Genomic DNA, 26,972 nt, shown 5'->3' with positions numbered 1-26,972 from the left:
TAACGCCAAGGACCGGTGTTGCGTGAACGCGCACGCGCACGCACTCAATTCTTCATTGCTGCGATTTGCTTGCTAGTTGAGATTTCTGATCACGTTAGGCTACGCCCTGGTGAAGTGTAGACCTTACCGTGAAATGATTCTTTTCAAGCCTTTATTAACGAACAATGCAGTTTTCAGAAAATATAGTTAAGAAAATATTTACAAAATAAACTAATCCAGACATCCTGGAGTGCCCTGTAAACGTGAAGGAGATTGAGGTGACAAAAATCAGAGCGGTCAATCGAATCTCTTATGCAGAAGCGATTAACAGAATTGAGAAAATAAGTGATGCTAGTGAATATGTGGTTGTGGACGCATCACAGTCTGTAGTAAATGTTTGCTGCCAGCCAAAAGATAGCCTGTGCGTTAAAAGGGTGGATTTTGTGGCGTTCATTTCCACAGTTATAAACTGTGCGGCACAAGTCACAAATACGTATAATAATAAGAAACTGGACATTATTGTGTTTGCGGCAGAAAGTTTTTGGGACTTAAGGATCTTACTTCTGAAGGCCCACCCTCCCAGGTTCCCCGTGAGCCTGTGTATGGATCATATGGTTTATTTTGTTAACAGAAAAGTTGTTTGATTTAGTTTATTTTTTGTTAGTTTTTTGTTGTTGTTGGTATTTTGTTCCATTTTGGGGAATCCAGTTTCCATCCCGCACAGCAGGTTGCCGGATGCACATTTAATTGTGCGATCGTCAATATACCATAGAAGAAGTCCATTCCACAAATAGAACAATGAGACAGATATTTCACCAGATGTATAAATGTAAAGCATCCGCTTGGCGTTTAAACTCCCTACCAAATATGGTAGTGAGAGGAAGCCCAGTGGCCGGCAGTGGTAGAAGACGCAACGAGATGGATTTTGGCCAACATTCTGCACATTTTCTCATCGATTAAACATTTTTATCTCAATACAGTTTTCTGTTCCCAAAACTAGAATCTGTTGTAAACAGAGTGGACTATGTTTTGTAGACTTTAACATTTGCCAAAGTTGTAAAAAAATGCATTGTTTAGAAGGAACGCAAAGACGAATTTAGTTATTGCACACGCGCACTTCACCGAGTAGGGTTCCCTAACATGAATATGCAGATATCTGCTAGAACGGGCGAATAGGATCTCATCTCAATATGACTCATTTGTTCCCATTGCAAATGGCAGGCCCTGGTCTATCTTGGTTTAGTTACACACATATTTGCCCGTTGCCTTTTGGGAGCGTTCGACCTGGTTATCATGTGATTTCACGAAAACGAGTGACGTTTGGAAAACACACGTGACCGAAAGAAACGAACAAATTGCTAGTATTCACAGCACGGTCAGACTGTTTATGTGTTTACATGTCTATTTTCTCTTCTGCTTTTACCCACGGGGGGAAATATCACGTTCTTTGAAAGGGATTCATCAAGGAAGGCATATCTTCAGGTATAATTATTTATTAATGCCAGCATTTAGTTCGGATCAAGAAACGTGTAGGACAAGCGTAACGTTACCCCTTTTACAAGCGAAGTCATTATTAGAAACACTGTAGACTTGGAAGACGACACAAATCTCTATTTTATTTTCTTCATTAAAATTGTTTGTTGTGTTTAATCGTTTCAAGAGTTGCATACTGGTTGTAGACAACATATTTATATAAACACATAACAGTAGCCTAAAGTAAGCATAGATTGAGTGAAGTGTTGCTCACCTGTCCCAACGTTAGATCATACAACCTGATCGTTAGAGCAATAGACGCCACACAAACCTCACAGTACTGCATTACCTTAACCTTTTGTGTGAGTGAGAACTTCATTTTTACTTCTTGATTCTAATGTCTTTTGTTTTTCAGAACATTGACCAACAATGGACCAGTCCTCTCGATAATTTTTTAAAAGGGTTTTAGGAATAAAAAAGATATGAAATATTTCCTTCTATCTATTTATTTGATGTTGCAGTGTTTTTATGGTAAGTTGCCCACTGCTATTATGGGTTTATGAACAGGTTCAACGTAGCAGTGTTTACTGCTGAACATGTTTACTGCTGAACGTGTTTACTGCTGAACGTGTTTACTGCTGAACATGTTTACTGCTGAACGTGTTTACTGCTGAACGTGTTTACTGCTGAACGTGTTTACTGCTGAACATGTTTACTGCTGAACGTGTGCAGAACATGTTTACTGCTGAACGTGTGCTGAACATGTTTACTGCTGAACGTGTGCTGAACATGTTTACTGCTGAACGTGTGCTGAACATGTTTACTGCTGAACGTGTGCTGAACATGTTTACTGCTGAACGTGTGCTGAACATGTTTACTGCTGAACGTGTGCTGAACATGTTTACTGCTGAACGTGTGCTGAACATGTTTACTGCTGAACATGTTTACTGCTGAACGTGTTTACTGCTGAACGTGTTTACTGCTGAACGTGTTTACTGCTGAACGTGTTTACTGCTGAACGTGTTTACTGCTGAACGTGTTTACTGCTGAGCGTGTTTACTGCTGAACAGTGCTGAGTTTCCCAAACTAGGGATCAAGTTGAAAATGCGGTCGCAAGACAAAATTTGGGGCAGATTCTAGATGCGGTTGTAATTAACAGACCGGTTTCTGTTTTCTTCCTATAAATGTGGCTCTCTTTTTAACATTCTAAGCTTAACAATATTATGATGCCTTTCACTGAAAGACACGACTCAGGAACACTTGTTTCCAGCTACTATGCCCACAAGACGTTAGAATGGCGCGGACAAGACCATGCTCTAAATCAGAGGGGGAAAGAACATAGTCAATGATGGTGTTATTTTCAACACAGAAGATCACACAACGTTATTGCCTGATGGTCTCCTGAACTTCTCAGTACCTTTCGGATGCATGTCAGGGGCGGCAGGGTAGCCTAGTGGTTAGAGTGTTGGACTAGTAACCGGAAGGTTGCAAGTTCAAATCCCCAAGCTGTCGTTCTGCCCCTGAACAGGCAGTTAACCCACTGTTCCTAGGCCGTCATTGAAAATAAGAATTTGTTCTTAACTGACTTGCCTAGTTAAAAAAAAGGTAAAAACTTCAAACCATACTGTCTTTTAGACTGAAGACTCATTTGTAATAAACTGTCATGGTCAAATTAAGAAAGGAACCATTGGCCATTGATTACATAACATGGTGGGGTTACTGGTGGCTAGGTAGCAAGTTATTGATTTACTGTACCTTGGGCTGGGATAAGATACTGAAGTCTCTAGTTGCTCTCAGACATACACCCACAAACAGTCTGTGTCTGTGGGCAGTATAGTGTCTTGTACTGACATACTGTATGTTATCTTCATTTACGAGTTTAACGATTACAGTCCCTCTCTGTATCCCCTTTTGCCATCCTAGCCCTGTGTAACCTCCCTGCTCCGGTCAATGTTACCATCGATTCTCTCAACTTCCACCATGTTCTCCGCTGGATCCCTGGGCCAGGCACACCACCCGGGACCATGTACAAGATCTTACACAGGTTGTCACCTACATCACCCATAATCATGATTTTGTTTGTGTTTATCATATTGAATAATTCTACTACTGCATTGTGGTTAAGGTTTATGGACTTTAGATGAATGATGGAGATCTGATTCCCATGACACTTGATATGACTGGGTTGTAACGTGTGTCAGACGTTAGGTGTAGTAATAATAATGATAATGTCTCCCTGTCATGGCTTTTGCTCCATTAGTACAGATCCCAACACATCTTGACCAAAGTCCATTTGATGTCACAAAGCTGTCCAGTACTTTCAAAATATCCTCTCCTGTTGTCCTGGTTACCAGTGGTTTGCAGAAGAGTCTTGTCTTCCTTAATTGACCCCCCGTAAGCGTAATGGACACTCACCAGGAGCTGTGCCAGGTGCGCTACGTCTGTTGACTCATCCAGCTGTAACGCATAGAATTCACTGGCTTGTGTGCGAAGCAGTATTTGTTTCAAAACATCTCATGCCATGTCACTTATGCATCGTGAGACAGTGTTGTTTGATGAAGGCATTGTCTGTATCGTTGTTTTGGGCCTTTTCCCCCAGCATTGTCCCAGCCCATATCCGCGGCAGCAGGAAGAATTAAGTCCTCCACAATAGTTTGGGGCTTGCCTGTCCTAGCCACTCGGTAGCTCACCATATAAGACGCTTCTAGCCCCTTCTTATTAATGGTATCTGTTGCTTTTATACACGTCTTACTACTCGAAAGTCATCTTAATTCTCGCTCAAAACATTTTTTTCACATTGTCATGTTTAATTTCTAAATGTCTGTGCAAGAGTGAAGGTTTCGATCGAGAGAGTAACGGTGAATGTGATTGGATGAGTAACGGTTAATGTGATTGGATGAGTAACAGTTAATGTGATTGGATGAGTAACGGCTAATGTGATTGGATGAGTAACGGCTAATGTGATTGGATGAGTAACGGCTAATGTGATTGGATGAGTAACGGCTAATGTGATTGGATCTTAATAATTTGACAAGGCTACCTGTATTTGACATTGTTGTTATTTCGCCAGATGGTTTATCTTATTTTTGGCAGTGAAATGAGGCTACTCAGGTGAGGGGAAGAAAAAAAACTCACCCAAATGTATAGTCCCGTTGGAAAAATATAAAATGTGCTGTTTGATTATAATATTTTTGGTCTGTGAATCACATTTTTATTTGGCGTACCCCCGACGGCATTGCGTGTTCCCCAGTTTGGGTAAACCTGATATAGAGGATTTCGCCGTAGTCTAAAATCGGAATGAATGTACACTGAATGATTTGTTTTCTGCTATTTAACGAAAGACATTCCCTATTCCTAAAGACCTCTTAACTAACTCAGTAATTTGCTTTTTTAGAAAGATAGCTTTTTCGTCAATCCAGATACCCAGATATGTATTAACCCTGGACATGATCAATGTGGGCATCATCTAATGTACATATGGATAAATCATCCAGATACATTTCCAATATGGATAAATCATCAGATACATTTCCAATCTTTTTGGAATATAATATATGCATGAATAAATACTCGTAAGCCATTATGGAACAGGAAAGACTACTTTCTGGTTGAAAATGTGGTTACACAACACCACTCTCAGATAGAATATATCTTGTTGAGGTCTGAAGGCCACATTGATTCAAAATTATAATGATTTGGAATCCAAAATGAACTCACTGTATTTTGTCAATGAAGTAATTTAACTGGGTCTACTTTGTAATTTTATTCGCTACATTGAAAATGTACCTCCTCGTTTCTATCCTAACAGAGAAAACAACATGACCCTACAGCTACAGCATCAAACCAACATGACAAATCAGAAGCTGGATCTGAAGTACCCCAAAGAAGAATACAGATTGTGTGTTCAGGCTTCCCACGAGCTCTTAGAGTCGCCCCTGACCGTGATCACCTTCACCCCCTACACACAGAGTACGTCTGCTGGTCATTCTGTCTTGCTAATAGGTGGATGACTATACTTCTGCTTGGGATTTTAACCAGGTGTTTGTGTGAGGGCCATTCTTTGACATCACATAACACAATCTAGGCATGTATTTGTGTGTCAATGTGTCTTATAATATTTAATATAATGTTGTAAAAAATTAAAAAATTAAAATATTTAATTGTGAAATGATGCTACAGTATCATATCTTCCACAGCTGTTATTGGTCCTCCGACATTGTCTTTGGATGGATGTGGCAATTGTCTGGTAATCAACATCACACTGCCTGAGATGGAAACCATTCAAAATGTCTATGGGAGCACCGTATCCTTTCAGATCGACTGGAAGAGCGCAGGAGAGACTCGGGTAAAAACAACAATGCCTATCCTTTCCTGCCTCTCCTTTCCCTGTGTTTCCTGCCTCTCCTTTCCCTGTGTTTCCTGCCTCTCCTTTCCCTGTGTTTCCTGCCTCTCCTTTCCCTGTGTTTCCTGCCTCTCCTTTCCCTGTGTTTCCTGCCTCTCCTTTCCCTGTGTTTCCTGCCTCTCCTTTCCCTGTGTTTCCTGCCTCTCCTTTCCCTGTGTTTCCTGCCTCTCCTTTCCCTGTGTTTCCTGCCTTTCCCTGTGTTTCCTGCCTTTCCCTGTGTTTCCTGCCTTTCCCTGTGTTTCCTGCCTCTCCTTTCCCTGTGTTTCCTGCCTATCCTTTCCTGCCTATCCTTTCCCTGTGTTTCCTGCCTATCCTTTCCCTGTGTTTCCTGCCTCTCCTTTCCCTGTGTTTCCTGCCTCTCCTTTCCCTGTGTTTCCTGCCTCTCCTTTCCCTGTGTTTCCTGCCTCTCCTTTCCCTGTGTTTCCTGCCTTTCCCTTCCCTGTGTTTCCTGCCTCTCCTTTCCCTGTGTTTCCTGCCTCTCCTTTCCCTGTGTTTCCTGCCTATCATTTCCTGCCTCTCCTTTCCCTGTGTTTCCTGCCTCTCCTTTCCCTGTGTTTCCTGCCTCTCCTTTCCCTGTGTTTCCTGCCTCTCCTTTCCCTGTGTTTCCTGCCTCTCCTTTCCCTGTGTTTCCTGCCTCTCCTTTCCCTGTGTTTCCTGCCTCTCCTTTCCCTGTGTTTCCTGCCTATCATTTCCTGCCTCTCCTTTCCCTGTGTTTCCTGCCTCTCCTTTCCCTGTGTTTCCTGCCTCTCCTTTCCCTGTGTTTCCTGCCTCTCCTTTCCCTGTGTTTCCTGCCTCTCCTTTCCCTGTCTTCATTGTAGTGTCATTCTATACGTATATATATATATTATATATATTATTTTTTTAATGTATTTTTTTTATTTTTACAAATGAGGACCATTTAATGAGAATGAGGACCATTTAATGAGAATGAGGACCATTTAATGAGAATGAGGACCATTTAATGAGAATGAGGACCATTTAATGAGAATGAGGACCATTTAATGAGAATGAGGACCATTTAATGAGAATGAGGACCATTTAATGAGAATGAGGACCATTTAATGAGAATGAGGACCATTTAATGAGAATGAGGACCATTTAATGAGAATGAGGACCATTTAATGAGAATGAGGACCATTTAATGAGAATGAGGACCATTTAATGAGAATGAGGACCATTTAATGAGAATGAGGACCATTTAATGAGAATGAGGACCATTTAATGAGAATGAGGTCCATTTAATGAGAATGAGGACCATTTAATGAGAATGAGGACCATTTAATTTAAAAAATGAATACTCTTCGATCATATTCATTTTCAGATCAAAGAGACCCGTACAACTCATTTAAGTTATATGCTGGAGAACTTGAATGTGGGCACAGAGTACTGTGTGAGGGTGCATACGATGATCAACACCAACCAAAAAACACAGCTTTCTGAGTGGAAGTGTGCACACACCAGTATTGTGGAGGCTAACAGAGGTGAATATTGTCTATAGTTATGTTAGTCAATGCTTCATCCTCAGTTTTACCATGCCAGATATTAGGTCATGTGTTGGCATTGTGTTACTATTTTAAATATATTGCATGGAATTCTTTGTTATCAGGATTATTCTGTTCATTCAGTGCACCTTGGATTGGGGTATAACCATGACTTGTCCCCCCCCCCCAGTCCCTGCTGTTGTAGCTGGGGTGTCGGTTCTCCTCATTGTGAGTGGGGCAGGCCTGATGGTTCTCATGTTTATCTTGTTCTACACTGGGTTCTTGTGCAAGTTGAAGACCCATCTGCCTAGATCACTGGTGAGAAATGGCTCTATCTTGTAGCTAACCACACCCTACACTCTCACTCCATTTGTTTCAATGTAAAGGACTTTAGTGGCATGGGAAACATGTTTACATTCATCAAACTCACTGTTTGTCTATGATATTATTTGTTTGGCTTTGCCATTTGTTGATTTGTTGGTCCTGGATGTGAGTTTGAGGAGCTTAAGAAATGCAAAGCCAAAGTAAATTCCTGCAAAAGGCAAATAACATTAACTTCAACTCTTTCATGCCCTGTTGTCCACATAAAGTTAAATCAGCTTCAGGCAGTGACATCACTGTGCTTTTCTCTGTGTCTAACACAGCCTCTCTCTTCTCCCTCTCCCCTTGCAGACTGCCCTGGTTGAGGGCTACCTAGTCACCCCAGAGAGAACAGTTCCTGACCTGGTCTCCATATCCTCTGAGCCAGAGCAACAAGGGAAGGCCCTCACAACAAAAGCACACCACAACAGAGAGAACTCGAACCGAGCAGGGGAGGAAGAGGAGGAGGATGAAGAGGAGGAGGGGGGAAACGGCGCGGTCTACATGGACCGCGATGCGGGGCTCTCCTTTGATAGCAGCTCCAGCACCATACAGTCCCAGGAAGCATCAGGGGCTAATGTTGCCCTTCTTAACGTAGCAGGGCATTCTGGGGGGTTGAGTTTTGAGACAGCAGCTGAGGAGGAAGAGGAAGTTCCTGTGGGAGTGGTGGTGCTTGGAGGTCAGGGTCAGAGCGAGGTCAAAGGTGAACTAACGAAGGTCATTTCCAGTCTAGACGGTGATCAACCCAGACCTCTGGGACTTGTAGGGTTGGGTGGAGAGGAGGAGAAAGAGATGAGGGAGGTGGAGAAAGAGATGAGGGAGGAGACCTCTGGTAACGTCAATCTGTTCTCTGTGACTCTGGGGGCTTTAAAGAGGGAGGAGGAGGAGGAGGAGCATGAGACCGATGTTTTATTAGGCTGTTCCAAACAGGAGCAGAAGCCTCTACTTCCCATAGACTCCTTACAGAGGACATTAGGACTGGACAGCATGGGATCACAGGGTGAGATACAGGAAGATACAGGCCTAGTACTGTCACGGGCAGACTGCACACACAAATACTTTGAATATTCAGATAGACATGCTGTCAGCTGTACAAAGACATACTCTGACTGCCTGGTAACGCACACTGGCACTGTGCAGTCTCCCAATGAGACAGAGGAGGAGGAGGAAGAAGACTTCTCAGGCTATATGGGACATTGATGCGTGCGTGTGTAGCGTTGTTCGTTCTGCGGTGTGTACTTTTAATTAGGACGCTGCCACAACTGAAGGTCTGCTGGTTGAATTATTTTTATTTGCCCTGCACACGAAGAGACAACACACATTATGTTAACCCTTGGCGCAGTCCTAGCTCTCAGGCACCTGCACATGAAGAGACAACACACATTATGTTAACCCTTGGCACAGTCCTAGCTCTCAGGCACCTGCACATGAAGAGACAACACACATTATGTTAACCATTGGCGCAGTCCTAGCTCTCAGGCACCTGCACATGAAGAGACAACACACATTATGTTAACCATTGGCGCAGTCCTAGCTCTCAGGCACCTGCACACGAAGAGACAACACACATTATGTTAACCCTTGGCACAGTCCTAGCTCTCAGGCACCTGCACATGAAGAGACAACACACATTATGTTAACCCTTGGCACAGTCATAGCTCTCAGGCACCTTGCTAGCCGAAGGTCAGGCAAAAGAGAACAATAAGGGGGTATGGAAATACAGATAACCCGTGATGGACCAAACCAAAATATACAAAACTTTTACAATCACATGTACAATATTGATATGAAAAAGTGTTTGTACACCAAAGAAAAACATTAGCTTAAAAAATTTTAAAAAAATTTAAATTTACATTTAAAAAAATACACTGAATTATTATTATCAAATGATTAACATCCCCCTCAGTGACCTGGCCTATTTGAATTGGTCATTGTGTGCAACTTGGTGCATAATCTAGGGGAACAACATCACACTGCTACACATGCGTGCCGTGTAGGCCTACAGTGTAAGTGTCTTAGCCGATAATTGCACAGATATTCCACTTGGTTGGATAGGCCTTCTATCACATCCATTCCTTCCCAAATATTGTCTTCTGTTGAGAAAGTGTGTAAAACAGAGGTATTCACACTTTCACGATCCTCACCCTAAAAACGAATGACCGCCTTAAAATGGCTCTACGTGTTATCAGGATTCTGTTCATTCAGATACACTTGATTTTTGAAATGATGTTTCTCAAAAACGTTTGTATATTGTCCCATACTATAGCATGTACTATTAATTTGTATTTTTTGTTGTTATTTGGTGACATTAATGCAGTTCCTCCACCCCGACTTTGAATACCACTGATGTGTCCGTTTCATTCATTGTAATGTACGTGCAATTTTATGAAAGAAGAATTAGAGCTCAATGATCAAATCGTGACCCGGTTTTTGTGTAGAATGTGTTTTTTTTAGGCTATTGTTTGTAAAAGTTATTATGTGGGAAATTCCTTGATACGTCGAGACTTGTGTGTCATGTTAAAGTACACTGCTCTCTAAAAAAAGAAATGCTTAGTGTGAAACAATGTCCCCCAGGAAAAGCCAATCCGTTCTTATAAAGATCTGTGGTTGGTTGCTCAACATTGTCGTCATTTCCAGCAGCAGCGTTGTTATGCCGCGTTCAAAACAACTGGGAACTCGGAAAAATACGAGGTCGATGATCTTCATGGGAGAAAATCTGATCTCTAGAAAGAGGCCCGAGATTCCGAGTTGGATGACGGTTCGAAATTATTTTCCCAACCGTAACTCGTTTTTTTAACGCCTGTAAATCGGAGATTTCCGAGTTCCCAGTTGATTTGAACGCGGCAAAAACCTTTTTGTATTTCTACAAGCTGGCAAGGCAGCAGTTACGGAAAGCACCCCAATTGTGGCAAAGGACTGGCTCTTCTTGTTTGACTTTCTGTTGCCAACCAGGCAGAAATGTGAAATGTCATCTCATAACGGTAGCTATGTTTTATTGTAATTGCATTATGCTTGGTGTTGTCAAAGGATATCCACCGTTTGGCCTAGGCTTTGTTAGCGATAAGCTAACGGAATCATGGCATTAGTGGAACCGACAGCTAACTTGTTTTACTAGCGGTTATCGTGTTTTGTTCTTACTATCTCTCTGCACGTTTATTTTGGTAATGTTGATGTAGCTAGTTGGCAGGGGTGTAAAACATACTTTAAGTACCACTTAACGTTACCCCCTTAAAACTACTTATCTGCTTTACTATTTTATATTTTTTGACTACTTTTACTTCACTACATTCCTAAAGAAAATGATGTAAAATTTTTTACTCCATACAGTTTAACCCTGACAACCCAAAAGTACATGTTACATTTTGAATGCTTAGCCAGGACAGGAAAATGGTCCAATTCACGCATCCCTGGTCCTCCCGCCTCTGATCTGAGGACTCACTAAACACAAATGATTCAGTTTGTAAATTATGTCTGGGTGTTGGAGTGTTCCCCTGACGATCCGTAAATAAAAACTATACATTTATGCGGTCTGGTTTGCTTAATATATGCAATTTGAAAATATTTCTACTTCTGATACTGAAGTATATTTAAAGTCAAATACATTTAGACTTTTACTCAAGTAGTATTTTACTGGGTGAATTTTACTCGACTCATTTTCTATTGTGGTACTTTTACTCAAGTATCCACCTCTGCTAGTTGGCCACCTGAAACGAGAATTTGTGATATCAACTAGTTATGCCACATAGCTACAAAAGTTCCCATTTCCATTATCACAAAGCAGCAGATTTCTGTAAAAAAAAAAGAGTTAAGGAAAATAAACACATTCTGACACCACCCTGATTGCAATAGCCTAATGTAGCTTACCAAATTAGTCTGTTTCCTTTTATCTTTCCAAAATTCCAGCACAATGTTGGTTTGAGTTGTGAATTATGAACCCCAGACGCCCTCAACCACATAAGAATGAACACGGTTAAACAGTACATCCACAACTCAATCATCCGATCCTTTGAAACCAAGTGAACAAACACCACACCCAAAGAGACAATGAAGCCCGTCTGTCCTTTTCAGCTAGAAGAGGATGCACATGAGAGCTGCTGCACAGTGGAGTCAAGGTGGAGGATGTATGAGTCAGCTTGATTGACATGACACACCGAGTGTTGTGGCAATGGTGTCATGTCTCCAGTGATATGGATGGTTACCTGGTTACTACAGGCACATTCAGGTGAGACATTTTTGAATAGCTTGTCGTCCCTCTGCATCTTGTACAATATATATTTTCCTCAGTAATGTTACGGCTTCATAATTGTGGTCATCATTACTGTATTTCCGAGTGACTGTCCAGTGTGATTTCTTTGAAATAATGACCTATAATTAATTCCATTATGGGTGAAATAGCATTTTTGGGGGGGATGGAAAACGAAATATGTTAAAAATAATCTTTCCTGAGTTTGAATGGTGTGGCCGTACCCCAACAACAAAATGGTGTGGGTGTAGGCCTATACTTTAAGTTGCTTTTATCAATAAGGCCTGAGTGGGTATATTTAAGCAATATGGCCCGAAGGGGTGCGGTATTTGGCCAATATAGCACGGCTAAAGACTGTTCTTACACACGACACGAAGTGGAGTGCCTGGATAAAAACTCTTAGCTGTGGTATATTGGCCATATATCACAACCCCCCCCCCCCCCCAGATGCCTTACTGCTATTATTAAAGACTGGTTACCAATGTAATTAGAGCAGCAAAAACAAGTGATTTTTGTGTCATAGTATGCTGTGGTATACGGGTCTGATATACCACAGGTTTTCAGCCAATCAGCATCCAGGACTCAAACGACACACTAAAATCAAATGTATTTTTCTCTTCTTTCTCAGCTGTGTGTGATCTGCCTGCTCCAGTCAATGTGACTCTCTCCTCCAGACATTTTGTCCACCAGCTGAGGTGGGACCCAGGCTCGGGGTCCCCCAGGAGCGTGTACTACCGCGTGATGATTTTCTCTAGCAGGTATGATGTAGGTGTGTCGTTCAGTATGAGTATCTCTCTCGCTCTTTGATCCTCTCAGTTAAATAGGCCCAAACTGCTTTCCCTTGATGTGTTTGCTCTTTGAATGATTCAGTACTGTAATCACAACATATTGTTTTGATTCTGGGTTAAACTTAGACCGTTGTTTATATTCAGAAGTATCAGGAGTGATAGCGACTGATTTTGTTTCACATCAGAAGTTAATGGTTATCTGTAGGAGCCAGATGGCTTTGGAATGTGTTGGGTGGACGGGAGGAAGTCACAGGATTGCTATAGGGGATACGGATGGTGATCTGTGGGTTAGGAAAATGAGGGGTTGAGGTCAGATCAGGTCCCCTTAAAAGGAGAAATGATGCTTTATTGCCCTATTACTTAGTCTTCCCGTCAAACCATAATAGATGTAAGGATTAGAGAGAAGGAGTTGTGCCTAAATTGGAGTATATATACTAGTGGCGGTGGTGGAAACATGTTTTGTCTAATGCAGTTGTATTGACCCTCTGGGAAGAATAAACTTGGTTAAGCTTTCATAATGAGAATTAGAACCGAACTATATCATATACCTAGGTGAAGATAGACTTGTCAGAACATGACTTGGGAGTGTCTTCTTGTATTTTAGCTCAATGATACACACACCATACTAACTACCGTAATTTCTGGACTATTAAGCGCACCCGAATATAAACCGCACCCACTGAATTAAAAAAATATATATATTTTGTACATAAATAAGCCGCACATGTCTATAAGCCGCAAGTGCCTACCGGTACATTGAAACAAATGAACTTTACACAGCCTTTAAATTAAACACGGCTTGTAACAAAAATGTATAGGCTTTTAAACGAAACACTGCTTGTAACAAACATTTTTAAAAATAGCAGTAAACAGTAGCCTACCAAGAAAGTCATTGGTCACTATCTTCCTCCTCCTGTGCACTGAAGTCATCTCCTTCGGTGTCGGAGTTGAATAGCCTCAGAATTGCTTCATCCGATGTTGGATCGCTGCCCTCTTCAACACGCAGCAGTCCAGCCTTTCGAAACCCGTTGATGATAGTGGATTTTTTGACCATGCTCGACGCTGTCAGCAGCTCTATTTCATTTTCCAACAGCCAGATCGATCGCCTTCAACTTGAAAGCTGCGTCATATGCATTTCTCCGTGTCTTTGACATGATGAGGGTGACAAAATGATTACTACCGTAAAATTATTACTACCGATTACTACCGTAATCAGAATGATGGGAAGTTTGAGCGCGCTCGATTTACGTCACATTATGTGACGGTGCTCAGTTTTTTTTGGCGGCATGAATCTTGTGAAAGTGGGGAAAAATCCATAAATTAGCCGCGTCATTGTATAAACCGCGAGGTTCAAAGCGTGGGAATAAAGTAGTGGCTTTATAGTCCGTAAATTACGGTACTGTGTAATGGCCAACTAGCAAACAAATAAACTAGACTTGATCTTCTCTCTCTCTCTCTCTCTCTGTCTATCATTACCTCTCTCTTTTTTTTCCCCCCTCATTTAAATTAGGGGTGGCCAGTCTTGGGAGGTGGTGGCTGGTTGTGAGCACGTGGAGTCCCCTCTGGTGTGTAACCTGACTAAAGCATTCTCAAGCCGCAGTCACACCTACTACAACAGGGTGTTCGCTGTGTCTGGGAACGAAGTCTCACCCCCGGGCAACCAAAGCGGCTTTAAACCCATCGATGGCAGTGAGTGTCAGCGTTTCCTCAGTCACGCCCGAAAAGGAGAGCAGGCCAGTGCTTATCAGGGTTGTGGGGGAAGGAGGGGCCGGGAATGGAGTTTGTAGGGTTAATGTTATAATACGTTGGAGTTGTGTTCAAGAGCGCTAGCGGAACAACTAGTAGGCTGAGATGTTCTTCATTTAAAAAAAACATGTTCTCCCCTTTCTGGAGAGACTTTAAAACTGCTTGGTTGAACACCAGCCACTAAGTGCTGTTTGTCCCTCTGTGTGTCCTGTAGCCCTCCTGGACCCGCCCTTGGTGAGTGTTAAGGCCTGCGGCAGCACTCTATGTGTGAACCTGAGGCCTCCTGTGGACGGCTTGTGGGATGTCTACGACAGTTTCCGCTACAGTTTAAGCATCAGAAGCAGCAGGCATGGAGCTAAGGTGAGGACAGGAAGAGCCAAACCTTTTGAAAATCTAAAACATGCCTAAGGGTTGGAGCTACATGGGGTCATTTTGATATTGAGTGACAGATTCACACACAGTATAACATCATCACTGCATCGTCAGAGATGCTTTACTTATTGCATGCCATGTTCTCATTTCAGTGCTGAATAACTCGGTGTATTCAAGCATGACGCATTGGTTTGATTGGTTTCTGTTGTGTGTCCAGTACTCTGAGGAGATGAAGTCTCTGAAAGAAAAGATTCTAAATAACCTGGCTCCAGGCAGAGAGTACTGTGTCTCCGTCAGAATAAGGGGCAGCGAGGAGAGAAGCGACAAGAACTCTTCCTACAGCCAACCACACTGTGCCTTCACAGCTGCCAAGTACAACGCAGGTACACTGTGTGTGTGTGTGTGTGCGTGCGTGCGTGCGTGCGTGCGCGCAAGCACATATGTGGTCTTTGTGTTCTGACTGTCGATCTCTCTCCACAGGCGCAGAGATCTCAGTGGTTTTGTGTTTGCTTGTGTTGTCTGGGCTGTTTACTACTACCCTACTGTTCCGCACTGGATTCATCTGTCTGAGACAACACCTTCCAGAAGTACTGGTAAGCTATAGACTGATACAGATAGATCTATTCTAGCCCTGGTTTCAATCAATCAATAAAATCAATTTTATAAATATCTTTTAACAACAGCAGTTGTCACAAAGTGCTTCACAGATACCAGCCTAAAACCCCAGAGAGAAAGCAATGCAGAAGCACAGAAACTAGGAAAAACACCCTAGAAGGCAGGACATGGTTGGAATACTCGATCAGAAGGGGTCTGGGACTGGCCTCCCGAGTGGCGCAGCGGTCTAAGGCACTGCATCACAGTGCTAGAGGCGTCACTACAGACCCGGGTTTGATCCCAGGCTGTGACGCATCTGGCCGAGACCGGATGACCCATGAGGCGGCAAGTTAGTCCAGGTTAGGGGAGGGTTTGGCGTAGTCCTTGTCCCATCGTGCTCTAGCGACTCCATGCGGCGAGCCGGGCGCATGCACGCTGACTTTGGTCGCCAGCTGTACGGCGTTTCCTCCGACACACGGTTGCAGCTGGCTTCCGGGTTAACCAAGCAGTGTGTCAAGAAGCAGTGCGGCTTGGCTGGGTTGTGTTTCGGAGGACGCATGGCTCTCGACCTTCGCCTCTCTTGAGGAGTTGCAGCGATGAGACAAGACTGTAACTACCAATTGGATACCATGAAACTGGGGAGGAAAAAGAGGTCTGGAACAAGGTAGAACTGACTGAAGAGTGTTAGGTCACAAATCTTAACATTAGCTCATGCTAAAATGTCAACAGGAGGCTCAGACAGTGGAGATTGACAGCCCTTCACAATTATTTATTTTAATCTTCAACATTGAAAATGCTACTAAAAATAACCCATGATGCACCAAACTATATTTTGAAAGGGGAAGCAAAGTACTTTAAGCACATGTTTTTTTTTTAGTGTGAAGGCCAAATTACAAAGGATGAATTTCTTGATGCAATTAAAGGCTTTATGTATGTCTGAGAGAACTCCAGGGTTGGATGGCATACCAGTGGAAGTATACCACACTTTTAATATAGTCAGAAGACCACGATTAGCATGTTTTAATAGAAATGGTAGATTACCAGATACTCAACAAGGTGTGATTTCATTATTACTGAAACAGGACCCAGGTGGTAAATATAAAGATCCAGTCCATTTAAACTAAATTGGAGGCCCCTTACATGTCAGTGTTCTAGTCAAATGCATAGTACATAGAATTAAAAATGTATTGTTTGATATTATTCAACCTAATCAGACAGATTTTTTTTTTTACATCGATGATACAATGGAGATAATATAAGATAAATACTGGAAACAATAGAACACTATAAAAATAATCTGGGAAACCAGGTCTGGTATTCATAGCTGACTTTAAAAAGGATTTGATTAAGTATGCCTGGAATTTATAAGCGATGAGATAAGGGATGAGACAAGATAGTAGCTACTAAACAATTGGATACCACAAAATTGGGGAGAAAAAGGGGTAAAATAAAAGGAATCTCAGATGACATGAAATAGAGGTTGAACAGGCTAGTAATAGGGGTTGCAACAATTTCGGCAGATCATTTTAGAAAGAAAGGGTCTAGATTGTCTAGCCCGGCTGATTTGTATGGGTCCAGATTTTGCAGCTCTTTCAGAACATCAGCTGACTGGATTTGACCCTGCCTATACCTAACAACCTGTGTTTTTAAATGATATCATCAAAAAATATTCAAGTTTATCTGAAATGGCAAATCAGACAAAATTAAACAGGATTATTTATATAATGAAGATGAATTCGGAGGGCAGAAATGATTAGACCTCTTAGACCTCTTACTAAAAGCTTCAGTCATACAAACGTTATTTTAAATCTAGACTGGTTCTCTAGCAAATTAGTAAGAATGTCTCACCCCATGTTCAAGAATGGCCTTTTTCCCTTTATTCAGGTTACGATCTATTACTTTAGGATATTTTAAAATGAAATAATCTCCAAAATATTGCTATATTTAAAACAAGCCTTAGAAAGTTGGTTTCAATTTCAGTTTAATCCACCAGAAAAGACAGAACAAATAATAAAACAGATAGTGGTTCAACTCAAATATACTAATAGATTTAAAAATATAAAAAAACATTACAAAAAAAAGTATAATCTTTATAAATTATATCATAAATATGACTGGTGGAGTTAAGTCACACATGCAGTTTACAGAAATACATGGAAATGTCTGCTCTACCCAGAATTACAATCAACTAATTGCAGCAAAATAACGGTGGATTCAAAACTTAAAATGTGTCTATTTAAATTAGTATAAACATTTTGAATAAATAATTTTGTACATGTGTAGATTGTTTTTGGTCGCAGGTCCAGGATGGTTGGAGAAGTGCAACATTGACTTGGAACTAACTCAGCAGTTAGCACTACTGGGTGATTTGATAAATAATATAGTAATACTTTTAGCAATTAAAAAACAAATATTTAATATACAATCAGTAGAAACTATGAGAATAAGAAAGATTCAAAACTTTTGTGAACATCATAGCACAGTTGAAAAATATATGGCAAGTAGAAATATAAAAGTGATGGTGTGAAGAGATTTTCTGAGAGGGGTTGTGTGGAGCTGAAGGATGGGATTAGTAACTACAAGATAACTAATGTAAAGTATACTTTGTCCGTGTATATAAGTTCAGAACTTTTGTGAAAAATTTTGTTTAATCCAATTAGAGGAGGAGTGGTAAAGTTAGGGGGAAATTATAAAGGAAAATATAAATATATTTTAATATATACAGTACCAGTCAATGTCTTCATTATTATTCTACAATGTAGAAAATAGTAAAAAAATAAAGAAAAACCCTTGAATGAGTCGGTGTCCAAACTTTTGACTGGTACTGTATATGTTTACAACAACTAAAAATATACAGGGGGATTGGAAGTGATGCAGACAATTACATTGATAGAAGCTACAATCTGTCTGCATTGTTAAAGCTGATCTACACCCTAAAAGAAATACAGCCCTGCACAATGCCGGAAAGAGCTGCAAGTCACACACCCAACCAACTGTGATGCATGTAATTGTGCTGTGGTCACAAAGACTGAAACGGCACCGTGTTTACCAGACAGCTGAAGCCCCAGGCTGCTGCAACCAACTTGGTTCAAACAAAAGCCCTCTTGTTTCTCTCCTAGTCTCTTTATCGGATACTTTTGTATACGGTGCATTCAGAAACCATTCGGACCCCTTGACTTTTTCCACATTTTGTTACGTTACAGCTGTATTCTAAAGTTTATGAAATAAAACATTTCCCTCATCAATCTACACACAATACCCCATAATGACATCACAATACCCCATAATGACATCACAATACCCCGTAATGACATCACAATACCCCGTAATGACATCACAATACCCCGTAATGACATCACAATACCCCATAATGACATCACAATACCCCGTAATGACATCACAATACCCCGTAATGACATCACAATACCCCATAATGACATCACAATACCCCATAATGACATCACAATACCCCGTAATGACATCACAATACCCCGTAATGACATCACAATACCCCATAATGACATCACAATACCCCGTAATGACATCACAATACCCCATAATGACATCACAATACCCCGTAATGACATCACAATACCCCGTAATGACATCACAATACCCCATAATGACAAAGCAAAAAACAAGTTATTAAACATTTTTGCAAATGTATATAAAAAAGAAACGTATTTACGTAAAGAATTCAGACCCTTGGCGATGAGACTCAGTTTAGCTCCGGTGCATTCTGTTTCTATTGATCATCCTTGAGATGTTTCGATTAACTTTATTGGAGTCCACCTGTGGTAAATTAAATTGATTGGGCATGATTTGGAAAGGCTCACACTTGTCTATTTAAGGTCCCACAGTAGACGGTGCATGTCAGAGCAAAAAAAACAACCAATGAGGTCGAAGTCCATATTTGCAAACATTGTTGTTGTTTTAAACCACACAGCTGAATTAACATATCACACAGTGGAGGGGGGAGGGGGGGGTGGGGGGCTGATTTAAACCACACAGCTGAATTAACATATCACACAGTGGAGGGGGGGGTGGGGGGCTGATTTAAACCACACAGCTGAATTAACATATCACACAGTGGAGGGGGGGGGGGGGGGGGGGGGGGGCTGGGGTCTGATTTAAACCACACAGCTGAATTAACATATCACACAGTGGAGGGGGGGGGGGGGCTGGGGTCTGATTTAAACCACACAGCTGAATTAACATATCACACAGTGGAGGGGGGGGCGGGGGGCTGATTTAAACCACACAGCTGAATTAACATATCACACAGTGGAGGGGGGGGGCGGGGGTCTGATTTAAACCACACAGCTGAATTAACATATCACACAGTGGAGGGGGGGGGGGGGGGGGGGGTCTGATTTAAACCACACAGCTGAATTAACATATCACACAGTGTGGGGGGCTGATTTAAACCACACAGCTGAATTAACATATCACACAGTGGAGGGGGGGGGCGGGGGTCTGATTTAAACCACACAGCTGAATTAACATATCACACAGTGGAGGGGGGGGGCAGGGGGCTGATTTAAACCACACAGCTGAATTAACATATCACACAGTGGAGGGGGGAGGCGGGGGTCTGATTTAAACCACACAGCTGAATTAACATATCACACAGTGTGGGGGGCTGATTTAAACCACACAGCTGAATTAACATATCACACAGTGGAGGGGGGGGGGGGGCTGGGGTCTGATTTAAACCACACAGCTGAATTAACATATCACACAGTGGAGGGGAGGGGGCGGGGGGCTGATTTAAACCACACAGCTGAATTAACATATCACACAGTGGAGGGGGGGGGGGGGGGGCTGGGGTCTGATTTAAACCACACAGCTGAATTAACATATCACACAGTGGAGGGGGGCGGGGGGCTGATTTAAACCACACAGCTGAATTAACATATCACACAGTGGGGGGGGCGGGGGGCTGATTTAAACCACACAGCTGAATTAACATATCACACAGTGTGGGGGGCTGATTTAAACCACACAGCTGAATTAACATATCACACAGTGGAGGGGGGGGGGGGCGGGGGGCTGATTTAAACCGCACAGCTGAATTAACATATCACACAGTGGAGGGGGGGGGGCGGGGGGCTGATTTAAACCACACAGCTGAATTAACATATCACACAGTGGAGGGGGGGGGGGCGGGGGTCTGATTTAAACCACACAGCTGAATTAACATATCACACAGTGGAGGGGGGGGGCGGGGGGCTGATTTAAACCACACAGCTGAATTAACATATCACACAGTGTGGGGGGCTGATTTAAACCACACAGCTGAATTAACACATCACACAGTGGAGGGGGGGGGGGCGGGGGGCTGATTTAAACCACACAGCTGAATTAACATATCACACAGTGGAGGGGGGGGGGGTCTGATTTAAACCACACAGCTGAATTAACATATCACACAGTGTGGGGGGCTGATTTAAACCACACAGCTGAATTAACATATCACACAGTGGAGGGGGGGGGGGGGGGCTGGGGTCTGATTTAAACCACACAGCTGAATTAACATATCACACAGTGGGGGGGGGGGTCTGATTTAAACCACACAGCTGAATTAACATATCACACAGTGGAGGGGGGGGGGGGGGGGGGGGCTGATTTAAACCACACAGCTGAATTAACATATCACACAGTGTGGGGGGCTGATTTAAACCACACAGCTGAATTAACATATCACACAGTGGAGGGGGGGGGGGGGGCGGGGAGCTGATTTAAACCACACAGCTGAATTAACATATCACACAGTGGAGGGGGGGGGGGGCTGGGGTCTGATTTAAACCACACAGCTGAATTAACATATCACACAGTGGAGGGGGGGGGGCGGGGGGCTGATTTAAACCACACATCACACAGTGGGGGGGCGGGGGCTGATTTAAACCACACAGCTGAATTAACATATCACACAGTGGAGGGGGGGGGGGGTCTGATTTAAACCACACAGCTGAATTAACATATCACACAGTGTGGGGGGCTGATTTAAACCACACAGCTGAATTAACATATCACACAGTGGAGGGGGGGGGGGGGGGGGGGGCTGGGGTCTGATTTAAACCACACAGCTGAATTAACATATCACGGAGGGGGGGGGGGGGGGGGGCTGGGGTCTGATTTAAACCACACAGCTGAATTAACATATCACACAGTGGAGGGGGGGGGGTCTGATTTAAACCACACAGCTGAATTAACATATCACACAGTGGAGGGGGGGGGGGGGGCTGATTTAAACCACACAGCTGAATTAACATATCACACAGTGGAGGGGGGGGGGGGTCCAGGCTAACAATGTGCCAATGAAAGCTAGGTTGTTTCCCATCTGCTCACTGTTTGATTTGTTCTATCATGAAGTGTTGACCACAGCGGTGCTTTTAGTATTCATGAGGTGACCTTAGTCACAGGCTCACACATGGTGTCAAAAGAGGCGCAACGCTCTGTTGATTTAAGACTTGTTTTGGTTTTTTAGTCTACGTAATCTACGTATTTAAAAACATTTTCGGTAGCCATGGTCTTATTCTGTGGTACGTGTCTCACCTCACAGATGAACTCTATCTCTCCTCTGCAGAGCTCAATACAACACCACGAGGAGAGCCTATACCCAGTGCCCTGTGATGAGAAACCATGTCCCTTAGTGCTTCTAGTGCCACCATCGCCCCCTTTAGGAAGCACTGGGAAGGACACAGAGAGTGAGGAAGAAAGCGAGGCAGAGACAGAGCGAAGCAGTGGGGGAGGACAAGGATACAAGACACGAGGGATCACTGCTGGTCTGACCTCTCATAACCCCCTCTCTTCCTCCTCTTCCTCTAGAGCAGAGGTGTTCCTACACCCCTATCTAAGCACACGCTCTCTGGCATCTCCCACTGACACTCAGACCACCGCTGAGACGCAGTCCAACCGCCCTCACGTTCCTCTCTTCATAACCAGCGACCAGCAGCCTGAATCTCTGCTCAGGCCTGACGGCCTCTCAATGTCTCTATCAAACAACCATCCACCGTCTGGACCCTCACAAACCAGTCAGCTTACAGAGCCAGCTCAATGTGCCTCACGGGGACAGGACTTGAGCTTCAGTCTTTCCTCAGAGAGGGACACAGGGGGATTTCATCCGGAGGAGGAGGAGAGCTGCTTGGATGTCAACCTGCTGTCTGTAACCCTAGGTAGACATGAGGAGATGAAGGATCCAGAACCCCGCTCTCTGGGGGGGCCCCCTGAGCCCACCACTCCCTTCCTGCCCTCTGACACCAAGTGTTGGGCCACAGAGCCTGCCATAACACAGACGCACACTGCTACCTCTGAGGAAGAGGAGGAGGAAGATGAGTATTTTGGTTACATGAGGCGATGAGAGAAGTAATTTGTTGCACAATTAACCATTCCATTTTTTTTTTTGCCAGGAGTTTTTTTTATTTGGTAATGAAAGCCATATGGTGCCTACCTGTGGACATTCAGTGTACTGTTCTGGCATAAATATCAAGGTCCCAAGGTAGCCTGAAGTGGCTTCCTTGTCCTTCCTTTATTTTGTTATAACCTTTATTTAACGAGGCAAGTCAGTTAAGAACAAATTCTAATTTACAATGACCGTCTACCCGGGGAACAGTGGGTTAACTGCCTTGTTCAGGGGCAGAACGACAGATTTTTACCTTGTCAGCTCGGGGATCCGATCCAGGAACTTTTCGGTTACTAGTCCAACGCTCTAACCACTAGGCTACCTTCCGGTTACTAGTCCAACGCTCTAACCACTAGGCTACCTGCTGGTTACTAGTCCAACACTCTAACCACTAGGCTACCTGCTGGTCACTAGTCCAACGCTCTAACCACTAGGCTACCTGCTGGTTACTAGTCCAACGCTCTAACCACTAGGCTACCTGCTGGTTACTAGTCCAACGCTCTAACCACCAGGCTACCTGCTGGTTACTAGTCCAACGCTCTAACCACTAGGCTACCTGCTGGTTACTAGTCCAACGCTCTAACCACCAGGCTACCTGCTGGTTACTAGTCCAACGCTCTAACCACTAGGCTACCTGCTGGTTACTAGTCCAACGCTCTAACCACTAGGCTACCTGCTGGTTACTAGTCCAACGCTCTAACCACTAGGCTACCTGCTGGTTACTAGTCCAACGCTCTAACCACTAGGCTACCTGCTGGTTACTAGTCCAACGCTCTAACCACTAGGCTACCTGCTGGTTACTAGTCCAACGCTCTAACCACCAGGCTACCTGCTGGTTACTAGTCCAACGCTCTAACCACCAGGCTACCTGCTGGTTACTAGTCCAACGCTCTAACCACTAGGCTACCTGCTGGTTACTAGTCCAACGCTCTAACCACTAGGCTACCTGCTGGTTACTAGTCCAACGCTCTAAGCACTAGGCTACCTGCTGGTTACTAGTCCAACGCTCTAACCACTAGGCTACCTGCTGGTTACTAATCCAACACTCTAACCACTAGGCTACCTGCTGGTCACTAGTCCAACGCTCTAACCACTAGGCTACCTGCTGGTTACTAGTCCAACGCTCTAACCACCAGGCTACCGACTGCTCCTTTATCTGCACTATGTGAAAATAACTGTTTATCTCTCCATCATATTGCTTTGACTTCTCTTGTATTTTCAGACCAGTTGAAATTTAAAAGAGAAAGAGCCAATGTATTTGCCTGACTACCCAGACTCCTTGCTCCGGCCATATGCTACGCCACGCCCACGGACGTTAGTTTCTTCTCCGCAATGAGTCTGGATCCGAGTACCTCCAACGATTTCTAGAATGCAAACACTTTCTAACCATTCTGATTGGTCCCAGAAACTGATGGATTGGACCAGAGCCAGAACGAACACGTGGATAAAGCGCTGTTTAGAAAATGTGTCATTGGGTTTTTGATACTCTGATTGGTCAGAGATGATCCAATCGCTGATGACTTTGTTTTGTACAACACCCCCTCCTTGTGATGTCAGTTTGACTGAAGTATGTAGCGAACGACAGAACAGCGGAGTATTTAGTTTGAGTCGTCGGCCAACCAATTGTATTGATATGGACTGTACTATATTATTGCAGTTTTTTAAAAGTATTTAGACATATAGAATTATGTTTTTTTTTTACATCATTAAATTGTTAGTTTTTCCCAATTGCTAAAACACAATTTTGTAAACTAGGCTGGTTTTATCCAAATACTTAACACAATTCACAAAACCACACACCCAAACTGCAAAATATACTAATATCCTGAAAAATGAAGCACTGCGACAAACTTCATATATCAAAGTCAAACATTAGCATGAAATGGGCCCACACTTCGTTCATATTACCAGATGTTTGTCTAACCAACTACACACTGTTGGGCATAATGAAAAGCACTCTCATCTTTAGGATGCTTTGCCATAATACTAAAATAGTTCAAATTCTAGAAAATTCTTCAGATGCACAGAAATATTTGCAGATACACACACATGCTGTTGAAACATTTTATTTTTCACCAAAACAAGTCAGTGCAACATATGCACAGCAGATATATTTACATTGGAATGAACAAAAATATGCTGACAAAAAAACTGTCAACTGAAAAAGAAAAGTGCAGAAAGAAATATATAGAAAAAAAAGGCGTGAAAAATAATTAGGCAGCACAACGCCTCGTCCACATCACAGCTGGGTCTGGCCACAACGCCTCGTCCACATCACAGCTGGGTCTGGCCACAACGCCTCGTCCACATCACAGCTGGGTCTGGCCACAACGCCTCGTCCACATCACAGCTGGGTCTGGCCACAACGCCTCGTCCACATCACAGCTGGGTCTGGCCACAACGCCTCGTCCACATCACAGCTGGGTCTGGCCACAACGCCTCGTCCACATCACAGCTGGGTCTGGCCACAACGCCTCGTCCACATCACAGCTGGGTCTGGCCACAACGCCTCGTCCACATCACAGCTGGGTCTGGCCACAACGCCTCGTCCACATCACAGGCAATATCTTCCCTTGCCAGACATCGAGGGAAGAAGCGCCTTGAGTGCCTTATCCATCCCTGAATCCCACCCACATCAATCTCATCACATGCCTGTTCCATAGCCTACACAAGAGGCCTGCGCACTAAGGGCTGCCGGTCGTATACCTTCCACCACCATGCCGAAAATAACTCTTCTATGGGGTTCAGAAATGGTGAGTATGGTGGGAGGTATTGCACGAGAAATGGTGGGTTTGCTGAAATGTGTGCAGTTGGTGTATGACATCAGCCGTTCATGAAGTAAACAGGTGTCACCCAACTGATACACTATGACATGGGGTGTACTACATAGTGTGAAAGAAATGTTGGTTACATACCTGTACTCCAGTCTCAACGTCCGGAGGACACAGGCGACAGTAAAACGGCACTCTCTGTCCAGCCTCTCACATTGTCAGCGCATGGTTGATGACATGATCAACTAAGGTTGCTCTGATTTCACTCTGTCCAGCCTCTCGCATTGTCAGCCCTTGGTTGATGACATGATCAACTAAGGTTGCTCTGATTTCACTCTCTGTCCAGCCTCTCACATTGTCAGCCCATGGTTGATGACATGATCAACTAAGGTTGCTCTGATTTCATTTGAAAGTTGTCTTTGGCCATGAATTCCTCTACCAGCTCTACTCCTACCTCTCACTCTTCCTCCCCCTCTCATTCTCACCCTTCCTCTACATCTCTCTGCAACGGCTTCCATTATTGTTGTAAAACAAAAGGTGCTCACCTGTGGTCTTTTCATAGTGCTTACTTCCTGATTGAAGTGGTAACAATTAACCATTGAGGTGTTTGGCCAGGTGGCACATGTATTGGCCAATTAGCTCATGTCATGTCATTTTGAATGGCAGTGTTTTGAAATGGCAAACATGTGAATTTATGTCAGATTGTTGTGTCTTCTGCAGAGAACCGTGTGCAGTGCATTTAAAAAAAAGTGTCATTTCGAATTGCAAAATGTGTGTAAAGCAGAAAATGTGTTTAGACTTTTGGAGACTTGAGAAGAGGTTTTGCTCTCTGTGTGTCAGTTTAAATAAGTGTGCTGTGCATGTCGTTTTAGTGTGTTAGCAATGTAAAGTACATATTACCTCAGCGGAGTTGAGGTAATATGTGAGAGCCATTTATCAAATGTTTAAATTAGGTTTACAAGTACTTTGGGGTTATATTATCGATGTTCACAGACAGCATTAGTACTACTGGCTAATGCTAACGGGCAAACGTCATCACTGGTCAAGCTATACAATACAGTATTCTGTACTTATTCAGAAGGTCAACATACTTTTTAGTGTTTATGCGATCATCGTAGTAGTACTTGTTTACTTGCTTTTTGCTATACTGTAAGAAACATTTAATCTGTTACATATTCAGGAAAAAGTCGTTCTTTTGAAGTGTGTATTTTACAAATTTTTACAAATTTTACAATCAACGTTTATCTGTAAAATAAATGTAATATTTGTTAACGCCAATCAATTTTTTTTATAAATCTTCTACATTTTTTTTTTTTTTATCCTTAATGTTGTATGTAATAAAATATTTTTCTACCATT

At 43.1% G+C, this 26,972-nt stretch overlaps 2 protein-coding genes across 4 annotated transcripts; both read left to right on the top strand.

The window, feature by feature from the left end:
* The first annotated feature begins 1,302 nt into the window (after positions 1–1,302).
* Positions 1,303–11,218, top strand: crfb1 (cytokine receptor family member b1). Of its 2 annotated transcripts, XM_020461882.2 has the most exons (8): positions 1,303–1,461; positions 1,868–1,983; positions 3,376–3,496; positions 5,261–5,421; positions 5,649–5,797; positions 7,176–7,335; positions 7,526–7,653; positions 8,008–11,218. In XM_020461882.2, exons 2-8 carry the CDS (start codon positions 1,935–1,937, stop codon positions 8,893–8,895), a joined length of 1,656 nt encoding a protein of 551 aa, XP_020317471.1. In that variant the 5' UTR covers positions 1,303–1,461; positions 1,868–1,934; the 3' UTR covers positions 8,896–11,218. The 2 variants fall into 2 exon arrangements, with proteins under 2 accessions (XP_020317471.1, XP_031657044.1); XM_031801184.1 differs by lacking the exon at positions 1,868–1,983 and having other exon boundaries at positions 1,304–1,461.
* crfb2 (cytokine receptor family member b2) lies at positions 10,527–26,972 on the top strand. Of its 2 annotated transcripts, XM_031801208.1 has the most exons (9): positions 10,527–10,676; positions 11,764–11,917; positions 12,567–12,696; positions 14,237–14,415; positions 14,687–14,832; positions 15,062–15,227; positions 15,325–15,437; positions 22,028–22,806; positions 24,066–26,972. In XM_031801208.1, the coding sequence occupies exons 2-8, from the start codon at positions 11,869–11,871 to the stop codon at positions 22,799–22,801; spliced, it is 1,557 nt and encodes a 518-aa protein (XP_031657068.1). In that variant the 5' UTR covers positions 10,527–10,676; positions 11,764–11,868; the 3' UTR covers positions 22,802–22,806; positions 24,066–26,972. The 2 variants fall into 2 exon arrangements, with proteins under 2 accessions (XP_031657068.1, XP_020317459.2); XM_020461870.2 differs by having other exon boundaries at positions 22,028–26,972.

This window comes from Oncorhynchus kisutch, linkage group LG2, assembly GCF_002021735.2.
Source record: "Oncorhynchus kisutch isolate 150728-3 linkage group LG2, Okis_V2, whole genome shotgun sequence".
Taxonomy (NCBI): Eukaryota; Metazoa; Chordata; class Actinopteri; order Salmoniformes; family Salmonidae; genus Oncorhynchus; species Oncorhynchus kisutch.
Note: the sequence above shows the minus strand (reverse complement) of the source record. Positions and strands in the feature narration are given on the sequence as shown.